The 22757-nt window shown below is 49.1% G+C and overlaps 1 protein-coding gene across 1 annotated transcript; it reads right to left on the reverse strand.

The window, feature by feature from the left end:
• Positions 1-801: 801 nt before the first annotated feature.
• PCSK1N (proprotein convertase subtilisin/kexin type 1 inhibitor) lies at positions 802-5706 on the reverse strand. Its single transcript, XM_084258302.1, has 3 exons — positions 5519-5706; positions 1555-2027; positions 802-1181 (listed from the first exon to the last, which is right to left on the reverse strand). Exons 1-3 carry the CDS (start codon positions 5630-5632, stop codon positions 986-988), a joined length of 783 nt encoding a protein of 260 aa, XP_084114428.1. The 5' UTR covers positions 5633-5706; the 3' UTR covers positions 802-985.
• Positions 5707-22757: the final 17051 nt, after the last annotated feature.

Raw genomic sequence — 22757 nt, forward strand, 5'->3', positions numbered from 1 at the left:
AAGACACTTAAAATCCCTGCCCTCGTAGATAGGACCTCAGGGTTTGGACAGCACTACAGCGGGTGAAGGGACCACTAGTGACGGGGAGGTCAAGGAAAGCCTTACTGCGTAGGGGGCATTCGAGCAAAAGTTTGTGAGGAACTAGGGGCAGTGGGAATAGCCAGTGCAAAAGCCATAGCCACAAACAGCACCACACCAGCTCCCACTAACCTCAGGACCCCGGCTAAGGGTACAGGTGGAGTTGCCTCTAAACTCTTAAAACTAAATAAATGTTACTAGCCGACCCACAAGCCTAAACAAAATATATATCCTCTCCTATCTGACAAACACTTTACTAATGACCTAGAGGCCTGGCTCTAATTCCCAACCCCCTTCTCAGAGTCCCAGGCCAGGTGGTGATGGGTTGGGAGGGCTGAGTCCTGGTCTGAGGCCCCCTACCTTGCTCTCCCTGCACCCCCCACCCAGGCTATGGGAAGAGTTCCTGCATGTGCACAGCTAGCCAGCGCTGCTCAGGCCAGAACTCTCCTCTGCCTCGCAAACAGCCTCCCCTTGGTGCTTAGGTCAGACCCCAGAAAATGCTGCTGCAGGCCCTGACCCAAATGAGGCCTGCAAGTGGGGCACAGGTCACTGTCCATGTGCATGCCTCCCCGGTGTGAAGAGGCTTGGACTGAGGTGGGGGGGTTCTGAAGTGCTGGATCTAGGCGGGGGGGGGGGGGCCCTCTGCCTCTTCTAAGAAGGCCATCACCGCCCGGCACCAGTCCCCCAGAAATCGCCACTCACGCAAGAACACAGAGCTGCTTCAGATCTCATTTATTGTGGGGCCAGCGGAGGGGCTGCCTCATTTATTGTGGGGCCAGCGGAGGGGCTGCCGGAGAGCGCGGCGGCCGGCGGGGCTAGGTGCGCTCTGGCCGAGTGCAGGGGTGGGGAGGGGTGCGGAGGCGGGGTGCGGGCCTGGGCCCGAGCCGGCTCTGGATGCAGGCGGTGCTCAGGGAGGCAAGAGGCGGCGCCCCGGCGCCTGGGGCACCGGGGTCTCCAGGCGTTTCACGCGCAGCAGGGCCCCCAGCACGCCCTCCGGGGGCACCTCGGGCCCCAGATCCTGGTCAGTCGCGCGGCGGAGGCGGCGCGGGGCAGTCACGGAGTCCGAGTCCGCGCCTCCGGAGAGGATGCGCCCCAACAAGTACCTGCAGGGAAGCCGAGAGGAAACGCAGTGAGGACGCGTTCTCGTGTCGTCGCCTGGACTCCGGGACCCGGACGGCCCAGCAACCCCCTACTTGCTGGGAACTCCAGCCTCCTCCCCACCCAGGCGCCCCCAGCTCGCAGCGATTAGGAAACAACGTCCCCGCCCTAGTCTCCCCTCGCCTCCTTCCTCTCCCTTCCCCCCGAAACCCCTGAGGACCAGCCTCGGAGCCCATTTTGCGGGGCCGGAATCCACTGCGCCCCCCTCAATCACTGGGTCTAGGACTGACCCAGTCAGTCTGGCTGCTATGGCCCCAGTACCTAAGTGATCGTGCCCACAGGTAGGAGCCTGCCCCTGCCCGCTGCTTGCCAAGGTACCTCAGCAGCTCAGGGTCCACATCGGGCATCTCGTCGCCCGCGTCCTCAGGATCGGGGCTCGTGGGGACGTCGTCGTACACCGGGGGCCGGGGTCTGAGCGCAGCTGCGGGGGCAGGGGCGGGGACCAGCTGGGCCGCGAGCGCGGCGGGGTCTAGGCGGGCGCGGAGCAGGGCGCGGGCGAGCTGAGCGGCCGGCGCGTCCGGGTCGTCCTCCAAACCCAGAGCCGCGTCGGTGGTGCGGGGCGCGCCCCACACTCGTAGCAGCTGCGCCAGGACGCGCGCCTGCTGGTCCTCAGCCTCCTGCGCCTCCGCCCGCGCTCGTTCCTGCCTTTCTGCCTCCAGCAGGTGCGCCAGCGCCCGCGCCAGCTCCTGCACTGCCCCGACCGCCTCTCCCCGGGGCACTGCCCGCCGGAAACGGCGGGGAGTGCCAGCCTCAGCCATGGGCGCCGAGGCTGCGCCCAGGGTGCGGGGTTCCTGCGGAAAGATGAGGTGGGGGGGAAGATGTCGTCAATGTCCCTCAGGCCAGGAACCCCAAACCCCGGGATCCATCCCATGGACCGCAAACACCCCTAGATGCTACCAAAGGCACCACGGCCCCTCAAATATATTCAGACACCCATAAGGCCACTGGAGACTCCAAATATCTCCAGCTACACTGAAGACCAACAAAGATCCATAGGAACCTATTTTTGCATTTTATAGGTTTCTGTTGTCTACTCGTTTCAACCAAAAGGTAGCAGTCGCTACCAAACCATGTTGTTTTTTAATCTCGATGTATCAACAGATCGATACACTGAGAGCTCGCTCTCTTGCACACGTGCGCGCTCGCTCTCTTTCATAGCGTATTAACCAGCCTCCTCCCATCCATGGCATTTCGAATTTTTTCCTATTCTCGTAACTCATTCTGAAGTGAATAACCTTGTTCATATATGATATAGCACGTGTGCAAATCTATCTGCACAATAAATTACTCCAATGACTAATTTTCAAATGCAGCCATTTTGAAACAATTTCCATAAGCTTAAAGAAATGGAGGGGCCTCTCTGGTGGCGCAGGCGGTTGAGCGCAGCGCTGTGAAGCTGTCCGCGGCTTCTGCAGCGCGGGTTCGATACCGGCCAGCGAGATACCCACATGGCGCAGCAGACCTCTCCAGACTCACCCACTGCTCCCCTCAGCAGTGTATTTCAGTCAGTCTGCCTGTTCTGCTCCTCACTCTGTCTCTGGTGAGTCCTCTCACCCTCCCGCACATCTGACCTGTATCCAAGTTCTAGTATGAGTAAATAAATAAATCTTTTAAAAAAGAAAAGAAATAAAGAGGGTATTGAAAGTATGAGCAAGGAACAAAGGCCATTAAAAATGACCATGAATCTTAGGAAAAGAAACATGCAGAACATCTAGAAATATATTTTAAGTGCAATTTAAAACCAAACCAGCGCCTCGCGGGTGGCACAAGGGGTTAAGACGTAACCTATGAGGCTATCCGCAGCCACCACAGCACGAGTTCGATCCCAAGCCAGGGAGGTGACTCACATTGCACAGCAGACCTCTCCTGTCTCACCCACTGCTCCCCTCAGCAGTGTATTTCAGTCAGTCTGCCTGTTCTGCTGCCCACTCTGTCTCTGCTGAATCCTCTCACACACACCCCACACCTCTGGCCTGTACTCCAGTTCTTGTATGCATAAATAAATAAATCTTTTTTAAAAAGGGAAACAAAAACAGTTACTAAACAATAGGGAAGGCAGTGACCCTCACTAGTAATGTGAGAGATGCAAATTAAAATGCCAGTAAGACAGCATGCATAATACAGCCAAAAGATTGCCAAAAATCATTAAATCTGATAATATCCAATGTTGGCATGAATGTGGAAAAATGGAAACTCTCCTACATTGCTCAGGAATTCAACTGGCAAATAACTTTGAAGAACAATTTGGCAAAGTCTAAAAAGATGTGCATATCCTGTGATCTTCTCCTAGGATGTTATCATCTTGAGTAGCTTTGGCACAAACACCAAGTTCATGAAAAATCCCAGCAGCACTGTTCATAATAGCATAAAAGTGGAGGGAGAAAAAAAAAGAGAGAGAAAAGTCAAACACACAAACACGACATCGCTGAGAAAAGTTACACACAATACAAATATCCAAATGATAATGCATCTGTAAACCACAATATATGCATATACTCATGATGCACTTGTGGGATAAAATAGTATGCAACAAGGGCCTCCCCTGGTGGCGCAGGGGTTAAAGACAGCACTGTCAAGCAATTGCCTGACACTGCAGCACCAGTTTGATCCCCTGACGGCCAGAGAGCTACCCACATGGCACAGCAGACCTCTCCTGACTTGCTCGCTGCTCCCCTCAGCAGTGCATTTCAGTAGATCTGCCGGTTCTGCTCCCTACTCTCTCTGGTGAATGCTCTCTCACACCCCCCCCACACCTCTGGCCTGCACCCCAGTTCTTGTATGCATAAATAAAATAAATCCTTTAAAAAAAAACAGTATGCAACGATAAAGATGACTGAATTATAGCCACAAGCTTTCATGTGGCTGAATCACAAAATTAATGAAGAGGAAAAAAGCAGGTTGGACCATCCCACTGCAGATGGCCTGAAACTACCTGACACCCTAGGGGCTTCCTAGTGACCCCTAGTGAGCATATCCGTGGGGGAAACTAAACAATATATTGTTTAGAGACACATGTGTATGTGGTAAGCTACAAACAAAAGTAAAGGCTCAATAAACAGAAAATACAGGATGATGATGGGCTGCTGTGGGGAGCGGCACCCAGGGTCTTTTAAGTCTTGGTCATGCTTTTTAAACTGGGTGGGGGATACACACGGGGTTATTTTGTCATTGTTGTTTACACTGAACACATGCTAAATAGACTGTCATGTAAAAAATATTTTAATAATTTTTAAAATCCCCACCCTCGAAGCAGACAGCCCCGAAAAGCTGCAGGAAGCCCTTGCTCCAAGTGCCCTAGGCGCTCATCACCCCTCAGCCCCTCCCATGACACACGCACCCACAACCAGGGCTCACACACACTCACAAGAACTGACAGGCCTTGAGAAGTCACATATGCAGCCCAATAATTCTGAGACATCTACACGCAGGGCACTGCGTGTTCACATACAGGGCTGATTACAGCTGCCAGGCTACCTAGACGCAAGGACGTGCATCGCCCGTAAAGACACAATGCAGCAGCGACTTCATGGCTCCCCTCCCCCACAATGACACAGCTCCACCAAAAAAAAAACAAAAACAAAACCCAAACCAAAAAAAAAACAAACAAACCCAAAACTAACAAAACAAAACAAAAAAACCCAGAGGGAAACAGCCTCAGGAACAAACAAAATTCCCGTCACTCAGTTCAACGGAACCAAAATGGGATGGGTGCGCACGCAGGGATGCAAAGACCACTCCCTCCCAAACACACACAAAATCAGGCACACGCCATGGAAGACACTCCCATAGGTCGTGCCATCACCGTAAGGATTCAAACACACAAACACGACATCGCTGACAAAAGTTATACACAGAAGCGCCCAGCGTCGCACTCCCACTGCACACCCGGACCCACAACGGCATCGTCGTTGTAACGGCGCTTGGAAGCGCTCGCATCAGAGGACACACACAAGGACACCACACCCTCACGCCGCGGTCATCACATCATGCTCACACATATCGAGGTGCGCACCCCCTTCCAAACCGCGCGCTAGTCCTGCAGACAGCCAGGACTAGCTGCCACCCAAGCCCTGGACCCCGCCGCCCGAACAGCCAGAGACCGAGTCTGGTCCCGGGTACGCTGGCACTGCCTGGGCGCCGACGGGCAGCGGGACCCCGGCTCACCCCGGGTCATCTCTGCACGTCCCGGAGCTGGGACTGGCGAGGGTGAGGGGCCAGCAGCTGGGCACCGACCCTCGCCCACGGCATCCTCTCCACCCCCCGCGCTAGACTGGTGTCGCACCTTTACCGGCCGTGCGCAGAGCGCGGGAGGCCCCCGAAGAAAGCCCAATAGCAGCACCACCAAAAGGCCGACGCCCCCGGCCCGCGGCCCGCGGAGCAGCGGCGACCCCGCCATGCTGCCCCAGCGAGCCGGGCTCCGGTCGGGCGGACTGGCTGGCAAATGCGCAGCACCCGGGCTAGCGGGCCAGGCTGCGGGGCTCTGCGGCTGCGCACGCCTGGGAACCCTGCCCACCCCCTCCTGCCACTCTACGCAGGCGCAGCCTTGGGGCTCTGGAAGCCCCTCCATCCCGCCCGTCGCCATGGAGATGCCCAAGGGGTGAGGTGGCGAGCCGCAGCCTGCAAAGGCGGTTGCCATGGCAATCAAAGGGGAGTTGCTGGGGCAACAGACCTTGCTGTCGCCTTGGCAGACAACGAGAAACGGTTGCAGTGGAGTGGAATGGTCCCTACCTCTCACTCCTTGGGGAGGAGGTATATTTCTTTGCTGGTTGGTACACAAGATAGCTAGCCTGTGATATGACCACGGACAGATCTGTTCACCATTCTAAGGCTCAGTCCCTCCCCTGCCTGCAGAGGTTACTGGTAACAGCCGGTTCAGAGAGGCTTCCAGGGTTTAAAAAGACAGTCAGTAGGGGGGCCTCCCTGGTGGCGCAAGGAGTTAAGACACAACCTATGAAGCTATGCCCAGCCACTGCAGCGTTCAATCCCCAGCCAGGGAGAAACCCACATGGCGCAGCAGAGCTCTCCTGACTTGCCCCCTGCTCCCCTCAGCAGCGTATTTCAGTCAGTCTGCCTGTTCTGCTCCCCACTCTGTCTCTGGTGCATCCTCTCACCCCCCCGCACCTCTGGTCTGTACCCCAGTTCTTGTATGCATAAATAAATAAATCTTTTTAAAAAAGACTTTCAATAGGAGCTCACTAAATGCTCCTTTCCATCCTCTCCTTACCTCTTTACCTGTATCTTCAGGGAATAGAGAGTTATCATTGAATAAGTACAGAGTTTCAGTGTTGCGAGATAAATAAATGTTCTGTGGGTGGATGGAGGTGACGGTAAGACCTCATGAATGTATTTAATACCACCGGACTGTATGCTTAAGATGGATAAGATATATCTTACCATCATTTAAAAAACATCAGTGGGGCCTCTCTGGTGGTCCAAGGGGTTAAGATGCAGCACTATGAAGCTATCAGCAGCCTCTGCAGCACGAGTTCGATCCCCGGCTGGCCAGCGAGCTACCCACATGGCGCAGCAGACCTCTCCTGACTTGCCTGCTGCTCCCCTCAGCAGTGTATTTCAGTAGATCTGCCTGTTCTGCTCCCCACTCTCTCTGGTGAATCCTCTCACTCCCCCACACCTCTGGCTTACACCCCAATTCTTGTATGCATAAATAAATAAATCTTAAAAAAAAGAAAAGAAAAGAAAAGACCTTTTGTTTAGGTGAATGAGTGGGCAGGTGACCAGCCTCAGATTTTCTGGAACTGCTTCTTGGTGCTGGTGGCTTTGATCATCTTGAGCTGAAGCACAGGGTTTTGCTCAGGGGTCAGATCTCACTCATTGTGACATATCCCCATCTAGACACCCCTGAAAGCAAGGCGACAGATGCAACGACATGTTCTTGCGGTACTTCTTGAAGGGGTTGTACTTGGGTTCTCTCCATGTTCATCTTGTTCACTGTACAGGACAGGACCTGCCCTTGGAGGGAGACATTACAGGAAAGGGGGCAATTCTTATTGACATAGGTGCCTCGGTGGACTCCTGGGGCATCTTGAAGCCCAGGTGTATGTTGTAGTATCTAGGGAGCTTCTCACCAGTTTCTCTGAGCAGGACCCTCTTATTTCAAAAGTTGGCTGCTTCTGTTAGGCACATTCAGTCTGAATGTCCACCAACTTCCTGACCATCGCCCCCCAAGAAAAAATGCCAAAATTCTTTGAATCAGCTGTTTGGCAAAAGTAAAATACTAACAAATAAAAGGTGATAACAATACATAAACAAACAAAAAGAAGCTTTTCCTAGAAATTACATCAGTTTAGATGGCTTGGTTAATTTCCTTGGCCAGATCTGTCCACTTCAAAAGGTAAAAGATGCCAATATGAATACTGACAAGATGATATAATTTTTTAAAAAGATTTATCCATTTATTCATACAAGAGCTAGGGCACAGGCCAGAGATGTGGGGGGTGAGAGGATTCACCAGAGACAGAGTGGGGAACAGAACAGGCAGATCTACTGAAATACACTGCTGAGGGGAGCAGTGGACCAGTCAGGAGAAGTCGGCTGCGCCATGTGGGTCACCTCCCTGGCTGGGGATCGAACTTGTGATGCAGTGGCTGCGGACTGCACCATAGGTTGCGTCTCAACCCCCTACGCCACCATGGAGGCCCCAGAATGATATAATTTTGATTCACCTCACAACTTGAATGATTTATCTGATTGATCAGCATCTGTTTTTTTCCCCCTTTTCACTCCACTATTAATTTTATTTGTTTATTTATGCATACAAGAGCTGGGGTGCAGGCCAGAGGCACCAGGGGTTGGTGAGAGGATTCACCAGAGACAGAGTGGGGAACAGAACAGGCAGACTGACTGAAATACACTACTGAGGGGAGCAGCGGGTGAGACAGGAGAAGTCTGCTGTGCCATGTGGGTAGCTACCTGGCCGGCCAGGGATCAACTAGTGCTGCAGTGGCTGCGGATAGTTTCATAGTGCTGCAACTTAACCCCTTGCACCACCAGGCAGGTCCCTCCACTATTAATTTTGACTGTTACAGCTCATTACAACCCTCAGCTGTCAGGAACAGGAAATAGTGTTGGAGCAGTTTGCTTTCTTCAGAGATATTCCAGCCTGTTTTCCTGCTACTCCACTGAAGAAATCTGTCCCTCCTGAGGGATACAAATTGCTTTCTTCCTGTGGCAACAAATGACACATGTACTCCCGATAGAGTCTGTGCCCCGCTGGGATACTTATCCGCTACTTATGTTGACATGGGGCTAACACCTGCTGAGTGTGCATAAACTTGCCCTCTTTATTCAGGGTAATTGTTCTGGACAATCAGATTTTTAAAAAATATTTATTTATTTATGCATACAAGAGGTGTGGTACAGGCCAGAGATGCGGGGGGTGAGAGGATCCACCAGAGACAGAGTGGGGAACAGAGCAGGCAGACTGACTGAAATACACTGCTGAGGGGAGCAGTAGGCGAGACAGGAGAGGTCTGCTGCGCCATGTGGGTTGCTCCTTGGCCTGCTGGGGATCGAACTCTTGCTGCAGAGGCTGTGGATTGCTTCATAATGTGGTGCTTAACCCCTTGCGCCACCAGGGAGGCCCCATTCAGATATTTTTTAAGATTTATTTATTTATGAGTACAAGAACTGGGGTACAGACCAGAGGTGTAGGGGGTGAGAGGAGTCACCAGAGACAGAGTGGGGAACAGCACAGGCAGAGTGACTGAAATACACTGCTGAGGGGAGCAGTGGGCGAGTCAGGAGAGGTCTGCTGCGCCATGTAGGTTTCTCCTTGGCTGCCTGGGGATCGAACTCGTGCTTCAGAGGCTGCAGATTGCTTCATAAGTTGCGTCTTAACCCCTTGCACCACCAGGGAGGCCCGCCATTCAGATATTTTAGACTGTCATCTTCCTGTGGGCTGTTTCCATGAAGATACTCAGAGATCAAAAACGAGGTGAGCGTAGGCAACTCAGAACTCCCAGTAGGGAGAGCAGATTTCCTCTTCATGGAGCTACAGTTTCTATATTGGGAAAGGTGGTACCAAACTTGTCTCTGACCTTAGCAGATGTCACAAAAGACTCATATTCTACTCTGGAAGCCCAAAAAATAAGTTTAAATTCATTAGCCAGAACTGTCAAGACCAATCTCAGAGCCCTCATTTCCCTTGGTAGCCCAGTGGGGGTGTAGGCTTTGGCAAACACTTCTTGCTGCACTTACATAGACACCACAGGTCAAATAGAACATTCTGAAGAGGCTAAAAGAAAAAGCCACTGGGCTCTCAGTCCCAGCTGGACTCCGGGACATGTTTCCAGGACCTGACTTGGTCATCTTGGGGTCTGTTATAAGGACTGATTGTCCTCTTGTGCCTGGGAATCCTGGTACGTCTGGCTGATGCATCCTGTCTAGAGTCTCAAATGCCATCGCGCGGCCCTCGTCACATGGGGGATTCAGCAACTCATCCTGCAGCAAAAGAAGCAGGAGAGACCAGGCCTGGTCCCACCACAGTCAGCTTTCTCTGAGCCCCTCCAGATCAGCGGAATCCCAGCAGTGGTGAAGACCAGAGAATCAGGAGTGTGTGTCCTGTGGCTTCGCCTTATCCCATCATGAAAGAGTGACTCCAGGGCCTCCCTGGTGGCGCAAGGGGTTAAGAAGCAACCTATGAAGCTGTCCGCAGCCTCTGCAGCATGAGTTCAATCCCTGGCCAGGGAGCTACCCACATGGTGCAGCAGACCTCTCCTGACTCGCCTGCTGCTCCCCTCAGCAGTGTATTTCAGTCAATCTGTCTGTTCTGCTCCCCACTCTGTCTCTGGTGAATCCTCTCACCTTCTGAACCTCTGGCCTGTATCTCAGCTCTTGCATGCATAAATAAATAAATCTTTAAAAAAAACCATGAACATTGTCCACAAATTTGCCAAACCTCCCTCATTCCTGCCTGATGAATGACTGTTGTTTCTTCACTGCATCCTGTTTCATTCCTCATCCCTTCTAGAGGTGGGTTATTTGGATCTTCCACTGTAGACTTACCCCTGCTTCCTGACAGCATCCAATGCAGGCCAAAATATTGCTTCTTTAACCATCCCTGAGATCATCTAACACAAACCCATTCCTGCAATGTTTTCTGTAAACCCTTTACCTGCCACACACTGTGCTTCTCCACAATGTGCATCCTCTCTCCTTGCAATGAGCTAACAAACCCAGTTTTGTTTAACTACAAGTGTGATTTTCTTTTTTGGTTTTGCCTTGTTTTGTTAAGATTTGTTGTGGGGCCTCCCCGGTGGCGCAGCGGTTGAGCGCTGGGTTGCGAAGCTGCACGCAGCCTCTGTAGTGCCGGTTCCATCCCCGGCTGCTCCCCGGCCACCAGAGGAGGGTCCCACATGGCGCGCAGACCTCTCCTGCCGCCCGCTGCTCCCCTCAGCAGTGTACTTTGGTCCTTCTGCCTGCTCTGCTCCCCGCTCTGGCTCTGGTGAATTCTCTCGCCCTCCCGCGCTTCTGACTCTACCCAGTGCTTGTATAAACAAAAAACAAACAAACAAACAAACAAAGTAAATAAATAAATAAAAAAAAGATTTGTTGTGTTATGAAGTTTGGGGGTTCATTTATTACTGCTGCTGCCACTTTTCTTTAGATCAAGGCAAAATTCACATAAAGCATTAAATTGTTTTTTTTTATTTGTTTTTGTTTTTTTTTAAGGATTTATTTATTTATTATTTATACAAGCACTGGGTACAGTCAGAAGCGCGGGAGGGTGAGAGAATTCACCAGAGCCAGAGCGGGGAGCAGAGCAGGCAGAAGGACCAAAGTACACTGCTGAGGGGAGCAGCGGGCGGCAGGAGAGGTCTGCGCGCCATGTGGGACCCTCCTCCGGTGGCCGGGGAGCAGCCGGGGATCAAACCAGCGCCGCGGAGGCCGCGGGCAGCCTCGCAACCCAGCGCTCAACCGCTGCGCCACCGGGGAGGCCCAAAGCATTAAATTGGTTTTGAGACAGGAAGCGTCCAGGACAGGACTCATGGACAAAATTTTGCTGTTCCCACCGGCTAGTGAAGAAGTATTTATAATAACCTGGTGACTCTAGGCCCAGACACCTGCTGCCATAAATGTCCTCGACTTGTTTCCTTTTCCCTTTCCTGAGCTTTGTCTCCACGCCTTATCAAGTTGGCTGCATGGAAAGAAAAGGGAGTTGCAGATCCAGAAGAAAAGGGAGTCAGGCCAGGCCGGCTCAGACTGGAGCTGCGGACTCACAGGCTCAAGGAGATGTTCCAGATTTCTCCTTGAGATGATCAGGATACCCCCACTACCCCCAAGCTACAGCCGATGGGTGCCCACAGAGAGCAACAATAAATGGACTTTAGCCAAGTCCACTCTCCCTGCTTTCTCAGGCAATAAAGCTTAATTCCTTTGTTCTCAAATCTCATCCTAAAACCTATATAGACCCCCAGCCCTGGCACTTTGGGGAGTTTCGCATGCCAGCGAGGTCTCCCTGGAACGCTCTTTCCTTGGGCTTTTGCTGATCAATAAGCGCTGACTCCTTGCCTGCTCCACGTGTCTGTGGAGGCCTCTTTTCAGTCTTGATCAGAGGGTCCCAAGAGCCCTCTCCTGGCTTGGGAACGGGCCCCTCAGTCGATACCTCCAACTCCCAGCAGGTGGCGCAGTGGACAGGGGCTGGTTCTCTCCCAGCTTATCTGCCTGTGCTTTTCGAGGCTGGACTCTTAGGCATTGGGAATTCATCACCACAGTAAGTCCAGTTAACACCCATCGCCTTCTATAGCTTCAAACACTTTGATTGTAATGAGCACTTTTAAGGTCTACTCTTTTAGCACCTTTCAAATGTGCAGTACAGTATTGTTAACTATAGTCAACATGCTTACATTGCTTGAGCTCCCCTGGCGCATTCCTAGTGGTCTTTGGCTGAGGTGCATTATTATTTACTTAGAAAATAAACCTAAGAGAATAATCTAAAAGACTTTTAGAACTAATAAGAGAAGCATGTAAGGTGATCAGAAACAAGACCGAATATAAATTGGAAACTCTCTTTACAGACCCTTAAAATTGAAAATGTAATAGAAAAGGGTGTTGTTCATCATGGCAACATAACCCATCAACTTCCTGTGAATACACTGAGCAAGAAAACTATAACCTCTAGGAGCTTGAAGCTATCGGCAGCCACTGCAGTGAGAGTTCAATCCCCGACCAGGGAGCTAACCCACGTGGCACAGCAGACCTCTCCTGTCACGCCCACTGCTCCCCTCAGTAGTGTATTTCAGTCAGTGCCTGTTCTGCTCCCCACGATGTCTCTCCTGAATCCTCTCACCCCCCACACCTCTGGTCTACACCCCAGATTTTGTATACATAAATAACAAAAAAAGTATAGCCTCTACAAATTTTTAGAGGAGAAAAGAAAAAGTGACCTGAATAAATGAAGATACGTATCATGTTCCAGGCATGAGGAATCTGCATTGGACAAATGTGTCCCCAAACTAATCTATACATTCCATTTAATAGAGTAGGATTCTTTTTTTTTTTTTTATAGAGGCATGTTTTTTTTATTTATTTATTCGTTTGTTCGTTTTTGTTTGTACATGCACTGGGTACAGTCAGAAGCGCGGGAGGGTGAGAGAATTCACCAGAGCCGGAGCGGGGAGCAGAGCAGGCAGAAGGACCGAAGTACACTGCTGAGGGGAGCAGCGGGCGGCAGGAGAGGTCTGCACGCCATGTGGGACCCTCCTCTGGTGGCCGGGGAGCAGCCGGGGATCGAACCGGCGCCGCAGAGGCCGCGGGCAGCCCCGCAACCCAGCGCTCAACCGCTGCGCCACCGGGGAGGCCCTAGAGTAGGATTCTTTTAATCTCCTGAATTGTGAAATCTTTCCGTGCACAATAGTCAGTGGAAGAGAATCATGTAATGAATACTAGTGAACTCTTCTCCCAACAACTCTCAAGACACAAAATATTTCAGTTTCAACTGAAATCTATTAGATTCCCTCATCCAATTCCATCCTTGCTCTCTCCTCTGAGGCAACTGCAATCCTGAATTTAGTATCCATCATTTCCTTTCATGGTTTTATTCTTTTACCATATAACTAGTAAATAAATGTGTAATTGTTTGCATGTTTTTTAATTTGTTTAAAATAAAGATTGTACTTCACATAGACATCTTCAACTTTCCTTCTGTTTCAACATTGTAGATTTGAGAATCAAGTTGATACATGTATCTGGAGTACATATTTAACTCTTTAATGAAGTACAATGTATACACATAAAAGTACATGATATAAGGGTACAATCTGATAAAAGTTTGTAAAATGAATGCACCTGTGACAAGAAACAGAACATGACCAGCTCCTCTCTGAATTCAGTACCTCCATTGTGTCTCCTTCTGATTACTACGCCCCATCACCATTCTGAGTTAAGACAGGATTGGTTAATCCAGCCTGATTTTTAAGTTTGTTTCAAGTGAATAATATGGTATGCATTCTTTTATGTCTAATAGCTTCTTTTGTCCAACAGTGTGAGATTCAAGTTGATACACGTTACCATATTATGTAAATAAAATTTTACTTGTTCATTCTCATTTTGTTAAGTCAGAACTATGAAGGTGGGCCTCCCCGGTAGCACAAGGGGTTAAGACGCAACCAATGAAGCTATCCGCAGCCACTGCAGCACGAGTTCAATCCCCAGCCAGGGAGCTACCCACATGGCACAGCAGACCTCTCCTGACTTGCCCACTGCTCCCCTCAGCAGTGTGTTTCAGTCAATCTGCTATTCTGTTCCCCACTCTGCCTCTGGTGAATCCTCTCACCCCCCGTACCTCTGGCCTGTACCCCAGTTCTTGTACGCATAAATAAATAAATCTTTTAAAAAAAGAACTGTGAAGGTTCCAATGTTTTTATCCTATCCTCCAATTAACATGTTAACCAATCAGTTTTATACACACACACATCCTGAACAATACAATTAAGTTCTCGTTTAAAGTTGTCAATAGTTTCTTAGAAACTGTGACTTTTAGCAAATTGATATATAATGAAAATGTCACTGGACAAGGGAGAGGATCTGGGGGCCCCTCAGTCTGATCCCACCCGCCAATAACACAGGCCGGTAAGTTTGCAATGTACCAACCACTATCCCGTCCACTGCTCCACCTGCTGGGAATCGGAGGGATGGTCCGAGGGGTCCCGTTCCCAAGCCTTGGAAAGGGGCTCTTGAAACCCTCTGGTCAGATTGAAAAGAGGCCTCCACAGACACATGAGCGCAGGCAAGGAGTCAGTGCTTATTGATTAGCAAAAGAACAAGGAAATAGCCCTCCAGGGAGACCTCTCTGGGCATGAGAGAGACTCCCAAAGTGCCAGGGCTGGGGATCTATATAGGTTTTAGGATGGGCTTGAGAACAAAGGGACTAAATATTATTGCCTGAGACAGCAGGGAGAGCGGGCTTGGCTAAAGTCCATTTGCTCATGTGAGTGTGGCCCACTTATTGTTGCTAATTGTGGGCACCGATCAGCTGTAACTTGGTGGTCCTGCAGGGCTCATGGCCATGTCCAGGGTGAACGTCTCATGGGGCTTGTACTCCCGCAGTGGGAACCCAACTGGTCCCAAGGTCTGCAGTTCTCTTCTTCCCTAGCAGCCAGTTTGATAAGCTGTGAAGAGAGAACTCAGGAATGCCCAGGCTGGGGGAAAATTAGTAATTAAAACAATGTGCCAAGGGAATTTACTGCAGCAGGTGCCAGAGCAAGAGTCACAAGGTTTTTTAACCCCTTGTTTACCAGCCTGTGGGAACAACAAAATTTTCTCCTTAAGTCCTGTCCTGGGACCCTTCGTCCCACTCCCCACTTAGAGATTTTTTTTTAAGATTCATATTTATTTATTGATGCATATAAGAACTGGGGTGTAGGCCAGAGGTGTGGGGGGTGAGCGGATTCACCAGAAGCAGAGTGGGGAGCAGAACAGGTGGCTATATTGAAACACACTGCTGAGGGGAGCAGCAAGCAAGAGAGAAGAGGTCTGCTGCGCCATGTGGGTAGCTCCCTGCCCAGGGATTGAACTTGTGCTGCAGTGGCTGTGGATATCTTCAGTGCTATGCTTAACCCCTTGGGTCACCAGGGAGGCCCAGATCCAGAGTTCTTAAACAGTCAGTCTGTCAGGGCTCAAGACCATGTCAAGTCTCACCCTAAGACTTAGCCTGCAGAACTTGTATCTTGGGGTAAATATCTCTCCTCTGGAAAGTCCCAAGATGTCCTGGTGTTTCTGTGCCTGCCAATGGTGACATTTTTTAGACCAGTTGTACCCCTTGAGTGAGGTGCCAGGCTGTTTTCTTGTTGGCTCTGAGATGAATCTGGCTCCTGAAAACCTAACATTCCAGATGGAGTTTTGGCAGCATACCACGTTTCCAATGGTCTATTATAGAGAGGGAAAAAACAGTGTCTTATTGGATTTATGGAAACAAACACATTGCCATGAGAAATCAGAATACTTAGTAAAAATATTAAGATCTCAGGGAGAGAAAAGCAAAGCCTCAGTTCCATTTACACAAACGTAATTCACCATGGCTGCAGGCCATATCTTAAAATAAGAGGGCCTCCCTGGTGGCGCAGCGGTTGAGCGCTGGGTTGCGAAGCTGCCGGCAGCCTCTGCAGTGCCGGTTCGATCCCCGGCTGCTCCCCGGCCACCAGAGGAGGGTCCCACATGGCGCGCAGACCTCTCCTGCCGCCCGCTGCTCCCCTCAGCAGTGTACTTTGGTCCTTCTGCCTGCTCTGCTCCCCGCTCTGGCTCTGGTGAATTCTCTCACCCTCCTGCGCTTCTGACTGTACCCAGTGCTTGTATAAATAAATTAATAAATCTTAAAAAAAAAAAAGGAATCTGTTGAGGTCTTTAAAAAATAAATAAATAAATAAAATAAGGAAAAAGGGCCTCTCTGGTGGCTCAGGTGGTTGAGCACAGCATTGTGAAGCTGTCTGTAGCCTCTGCAGCATGGGTTCGATCCCAGCCGACTGGGGAGATACCCAAATGGTGCGGCAGACCTCTCCTGTCGTGCCTGCTGCTCCCCTCAGCAGTGTATTTCAGTCGGTCTGCCTGTTCTGTTCCCCACTCTGTCTCTGGTGAATCCTCTCACCCTCCTGCACATCTGGCCTGTACCCTGGTTCTTGTGCACCTGAATAAATAAAAATCTTTTTTAAAAAATAAGAAAAAAGTGTTTTTTTTTTTTAAATCTAGCATTGGCATTAAAATTATATCAAATTTTCAGTTTATTTAGACCTGTCTTGGTCTTAACTTCTTGTTAGCAACTATTATGACACCAGTTTTTAAAAATTTTTTGTATATTTTTATTCTCAGCTCTATGACAAACCTGAATTCAGGAAAGTAAAAGTTCTTTCCTGCAGGGCCTCCCTGGTGTAAGGGGTTAAGCACAGCACTATGAAGCAATCCGCAGCCTCTGCAGCACGAGTTGGATACCTGGCCAGCCAGGGAGCTACCCACATGGTGCAGCAGACCTCTCCTGTTTTGCCCACTGCTCCCCTCAGCAGTATATTTCAGTACATCTGCCTTTTCTGCTCCCCACTCCGATTCTGGTGAATCCTCTCACCCATCACATCTTTGGCCTGTACCCCAGCTCTTGCATACATTACCTATCAAGACTCAATACCTGAAAAGTTGTAGATTTAGCTTTCCCTAGGATGGAACTGCAAATCAGTCAACCTGACATCAACAAATCATAATTATTGGAAATCTTTTTTTTTAAGATTTATTTTATTTATTTATGCATGCAAGAACTAGGGTGTAAGCCAGAGGTGTGGGGGTGGGTGGGTGAGAGGATACACGAGAGTCAGAGTAGAGAACAGAAAAGGCAGATAAACTGAAATAATACACTGGTGAGGGGAACAGTGAGCAAGTCAGGAGAGGTCTGCTGCGCCATGTGGGTCAGCTCCCTGGCCTGGGATAGAACTCAGGCTGTTGGTTGCTGTGATAGTGCTGAGATTGAACCCCTTGTGCCACCAGGGAGACCCCCTCTTTCTTTTATCTTAACCTCACTCACATCACAAACCTTTGTTAATTTCCACAGAACTTCCACCCATTCAGTTTTTCTATATTTTTTTCTTTTTTCCACCAAAATAAAATCCATGTTCTTTTATCCTTCCTTGCAAATTTTATTTTTTGTTTTGGTCTCTTTACCTATTTTTCCACATATATTTAAAATTTTTCCACCATCCTTTAGAATCTTTAACTCTGACAAAAGCCAAAAAGTCAAGAAAGTCCCAGCAGTTTGAAGTTTGAATTTTAAAAGACTCCATTTTGACTTTTTTTCCCCTTCAGTCCCCGGGATTTTTTTTTTCCTCTTAGAAGAGCTACATTTCAATAACTGAGTAGAGTCACAACTTTAAAAACAGAGGAGGGAAAAATGCAAGCTTTCCTAAGAGTTTCAAAGCATATATATTTGTTTACATAACAAATTGAAATGTAAAATAGTTTTAGATCTAATGGGCCAATTTAGTCGCTAGTTATCAGTCTTCCAAGGGAGGGACTGATTCCTGGACAACCAGCGCCCCGACAGCCCAAAGCTTGGAGGATGTCTGGCCTGCCCTGGGGTGTGGTTGGCCAAAGCTAGGCGCCAACGCTGAGAGAGGAGAGTGGTAGGGCCTTCTACACCGCAGAGGCACAGAAAGCACGTGATTTCAGAGACTCTTCCCACAGCAGATGGGTCGATTCCAGCTGCAGACATGGCACCAGCTTGCAGGAGGCCAGGAAAGACTCAGAGCCCGGACAAGACGCAGGGGTAGCACCTGGCAGGTTCCCAGAATTCCAAGTGGCATTTTTATTTTACTTTTTTAATTAAACTTTTTAAATTTTCTTACATTGTTGTTCATTTTTATACAATATTTGATTTCTCCCCTTGGGTGTAGCCCCCATAAATCACCCACCATCACATCACCTGTGAACCATCTCCATAGTCGTTTGTGCTCTTCCCTCCCCTTTTTTTTGTTGTTTTTTAAAAAGATTTATTTATTTATGCATACAAGAACTTGGGTGCAGGCCAGAGGTGCGGGGGTGGGGGTGGTGAGAGGATTCAGGAGAGACAGAGTGGGGAGCAGAACAGGCAGACTGGTTGATACATACTGCTGAGGGGAGCAGCGGGCGAGACTGGAGAGGTCTGCTGTGCCATGTGGGTAGCTCCTTGGCTGGGGATCGAACTCATGCTGCAGAGGCTGTGGATAGCTTCATAGTGCTGTGCTTAACCCCTTGCGCCACCAGGGAGAGCCCCCTCCCTTGTTTTGATCCCTTTCCCTCTCCCTCTCCTGCTTTAAGCCTCAGATCTATAGTTGCCTGCAAGTTTTGTCTTTTTTTCTGGCCCTTTCAGTTTCCCTATATTCCTCCTATAAGAGAAACCATCCAACATCTTCCAAGAGGCATTTTTAGAAACACAGCTGTTAATAGGAGCAAGGTGACTGGCAGAAAAAGACCATCGGCTAAAATAGGAGCACAGAGGTTGTATAGAAGGGTGTATAGAAGTTAGAAGGGTGTATAGTACCGACCTGAACCTTCAGACTCAACCTATAGTGGACCCATCTCCTGGGCCCCAGATGACATCCCGGAGCATGCAGATTGGACTCGATCCCCAAGTCCTCAGACTTTCCAGTTTCTGGCCCAGGGAAAGCTCCTGGGTTGATGAATCCCTGTGAGGAGGCAGTTATATACAGCATGGGGTCCCTGCTTCCAGTTACTGCTAGTTGATTAAGAAATTGGAAAACTCACATTCACGATAGAAAAGGAAGAGAAACAGGAAGTCAATAAGCTCCAAGTCATTTTGCCACTCACCTTGGGGACCCAGAAAAAGTGGGGGTGCCTTCCTCGAGGAGGCAAACTAATGATGTCACCAATGTCTACAATGCCACATCTGGGTTGCCAGAGAGAAAACCAAATTTTACCCTAGACTAATTGATATATCTAAGAATTAGGTTTCTACAGTCTATTTCTGCTTACAAAAACATCTCTAAACTTCTAAAAAAGACCCAAGACATTTTAAATATTCAACAATTCACTTATTCCAGTTCAGGGTCACAGGTAGTGGCAGCCTATCCCAGCAGCTCAGGACACAAGGTAGAACCAGCTCTGGGGGCCTCCCTGGTGGTACAGGGATTAATTCTCAGTGCTATCACTGTTATGGCCTGAGTTTGATCCAGGCCAGGGAGCTACCACATGGTGCAGCGGACCTCTCCTGTCCTGCCCGCTACTCCCCTCAGCAGTGTATTTCAGTCAGTCTGCCTGTTCTGTTCCCCACTCTGTCTCTGGTGAATCCTCTCACCCCCCACATCTCTAGCCTGTACCCCAGCTCTTTTTCTCGAAAAAATAAAACCTGGACCTCACAGGAGGCATGTGTGTGTACACACACACACTCACACACACTCACACATGCTGGGACAACTTAGATACACCAGTGAACCCAAAGTGCACATCTTTGGGGTGTGGAAGGAAACCAGAGCACCCGGAGAAAACTTACAGACCCAGGAGGAACATGTAGACTCCACACAGACAGTGTCTTTGGATGGGAATCATTTTTTCCCCTCATCAGTATTATAACAACATAATGTTGAACAAAATGACATCATTCAAGGGAACTGCTGAACCGCACATTGGTTCCTTGCACCCTAATTTGCTTGAGATCAGCCATTTCCCTCACATGCAGTGGGTGGCACCACAGGAGAGCCTGAAGTGAGGAGATGCTGGGCTTTGAGGAAGGTGCTGACACAGCTGCCTGCCCTCCCCTCCACGGACACTGGTTACTCATTACCTGGGATGTGAGCAATCTCCTCACTGGGGAGTGGGAGGGTTGTTTCTAGGGTTAGTACTCTGAATTGTCTCTAAATCTCTCCAAAGGGAGACACTACCTCTAATTTCCAAAACCACTGTTCAGTCTTTGCTTAAAAGGCCTGGACCATAGAAAACATCCACCGAGACTTGCCTCCAACACATTGCTCTAAAGTATTCTATTGTGTGAACAAAATGACATTATTCAAGGGCCCTGCTGAACAGTTCATTGATGCATGCTTTCGTTGATATGCATTTGGGTAATTTTCAGTTGGGGGTTATTATGAATAAAGCTGCTTTAAACATCCTTGTACATGTCTTTGGTTAACTTTTGTACATATTTGTTAGCTATATGCCTAGCAGTGGCATTACTGGATGATGGGTACATACATGTGCTGCTATAGTAGATACTGACAGTTTTCTGAAATGATTGTTTTCTCTGTTATACTCCCATTAGCTGTGAATGAGACACCATGTTTCTAGAAATCCTTAGCAACACTTGGTATTACATGATTTTAAAAAATTTACCCATCTGATTAATATGAAATAGTATTAGTTGTCTTAATACACAGCTTTGTGATTTACAATGGCCATCTGTGTTTGGGAAATGTTTTTCCATATCTTTTTCTTACTGTTTTGTAGAAACTCTATTTATTGGGGCCTCCCCGGTGGCGCAGCGGTTGAGCGCTGGGTTGCGAGGCTGCCCGCAGCCTCTGCGGCGCTGGTTCGATCCCCGGCTGCTCCCCGGCCACCAGAGGAGGGTCCCACATGGCGCGCAGACCTCTCCTGCCGCCCGCTGCTCCCCTCAGCAGTGTACTTTGGTCCTTCTGCCTGCTCTGCTCCCCGCTCTGGCTCTGGTGAATTCTCTCACCCTCCCACACTTCTGACTGTACCCAGTGCATGTATAAACAAAACAAACAAACAAACAAACAAATAAATAAAGCATGCCTCTATTAAAAACAAACAAACAAACAAAAAAAAGAAACTCTATTTATTTATTTATCTATTTATTTATTTATTTATTGACACGAGCACTGGGTACAGTCAGAATTGCGGGAGGGTTAGAGGATTCACCAGAGCCAGAGCGGGGAGCAGAGCAGGCAGAAGGACTGAAGTACACTGCTGAGGGGAGCAGCGGGCGGCAGGAGAGGTCTGTGCGCCATGTGGGACCCTCATCCAGCGGCCAGGGATCGAACCGGCGCTGCAGAGGCTGCGGCAGCCTCGCAGCCCAGCGCTTAACCACTGCGCCACCAGGGGAGGCCCTGTAGAAACTCTTTATATATTGTTGCTATTTTTTTCTTTGTCAAGTATGCGTTATGAAACCTTGTCTTTTGGGATAGACATGTCTGTATGTTGGTTTGGGCAGATGAGCCTCACAAAACCATCAAGCTCCCATTATGGCTGGAGAGAGCAAGGAAATATTTCCTATAGCCCTTGGGGACACAGATTTAACCAAGAGAGTCAGACCTGGAGGTACTCTATAGCTAGTTTGAGGGGAAAAGCAGGATCATCAGGCATGGGTCAACAACACCTGAGGACCACACAGGCTCTGGTACATCTCAGAAGATGCCTGTGAAGAAATGCCCTCCAAGGAGAATCCACTCTCCCCATAGCTAAAGTCCCCAGAAGTTAGGCTCCAGTCTGGGGAAAATAAGGGGCGTGCAGAGAACCTGTATGAATTGAAGTGACTAAGGAAAAAGGTTCCATGGGGCAGATCCTAAAGGGATTGATTTTCTTTCACAGGAGGAAAACACAACATGTTTTCTCTTTCTAATGCTCACTAAATAAAATTCCAGAGCCCAGTCTTATAATTGTCTTTATAATTAACTAAAGATCCTAAGAAGGAGATGTTCCTTTTGGCTGTGGAGGGAGAGATTCTGTTTTGTATCATAATAAAGCTACTTGACACCATGTGATTTGGTGAGGGCTTCCATTGAGAAACTTTGCCTTGAGTTTCTGTAGGAATACAAAGTTGCCAATTTGATTTCCCAAGAAAGTCTGTCCTTAAAATTATTATTGTAACAGGGCCTCCCCGGTGGTGCAGCGGTAGAGCACTGGGTTGCGAAGCTTCCCGCGGCCTCTGCGGCACCGGTTCAATCCCCGCCTGCTCCCCGGCCACCGGAGGAGGGTCCCACATGGCGCGCAGACCTCTCCTGCCTCCCGCTGCTCCCCTCAGCAGTGTACTTTGGTCCTTCTGCCTGCTCTGCTCCCTGCTCTGGCTCTGGTGAATTCTCTCGCCCTCCCGCGCTTCTGACTGTACCCAGTGCTTGTATAAACAAAACAAACAAACAAGCAAACAAATAAATTAAGAAAAACATGCCTCTATTAAAAAAAAATCTTAAAAAAAATTATTGTAACAGAACTGTCTCAGAAATGGTTACTGTGTCCCATGGAAACCATCAGGTAACACCTGTAATTATGATCAATCACATCTTGTCTTCGAAATTGTGTTGCAAATGACACCCCTTAACCTCCAAGCACTATAAATAAGGCTCTAAACCCAGCTTTGCTATATTTATTTATTTATTTATTATTTATTTGTTTATTTGCCATTACTGACATATATTGCAAAAATAACACGGATGAACACAGTTACCTTAGCAGGATAAGGCAATGATATAAAATGGATGTTTTAAAAAGGATCATGTTTCGGGGCCTCCCCGGTGGCGCAGCGGTTGAGCGCTGGGTTGCGAAACTGCGTGCGGCCTCTGCGGCGCCGGTTCGATCCCCGG

Source organism: Talpa europaea (assembly GCF_964194135.1).
Source record: "Talpa europaea genome assembly, chromosome: X".
Classification (NCBI taxonomy): domain Eukaryota; kingdom Metazoa; phylum Chordata; class Mammalia; order Eulipotyphla; family Talpidae; genus Talpa; species Talpa europaea.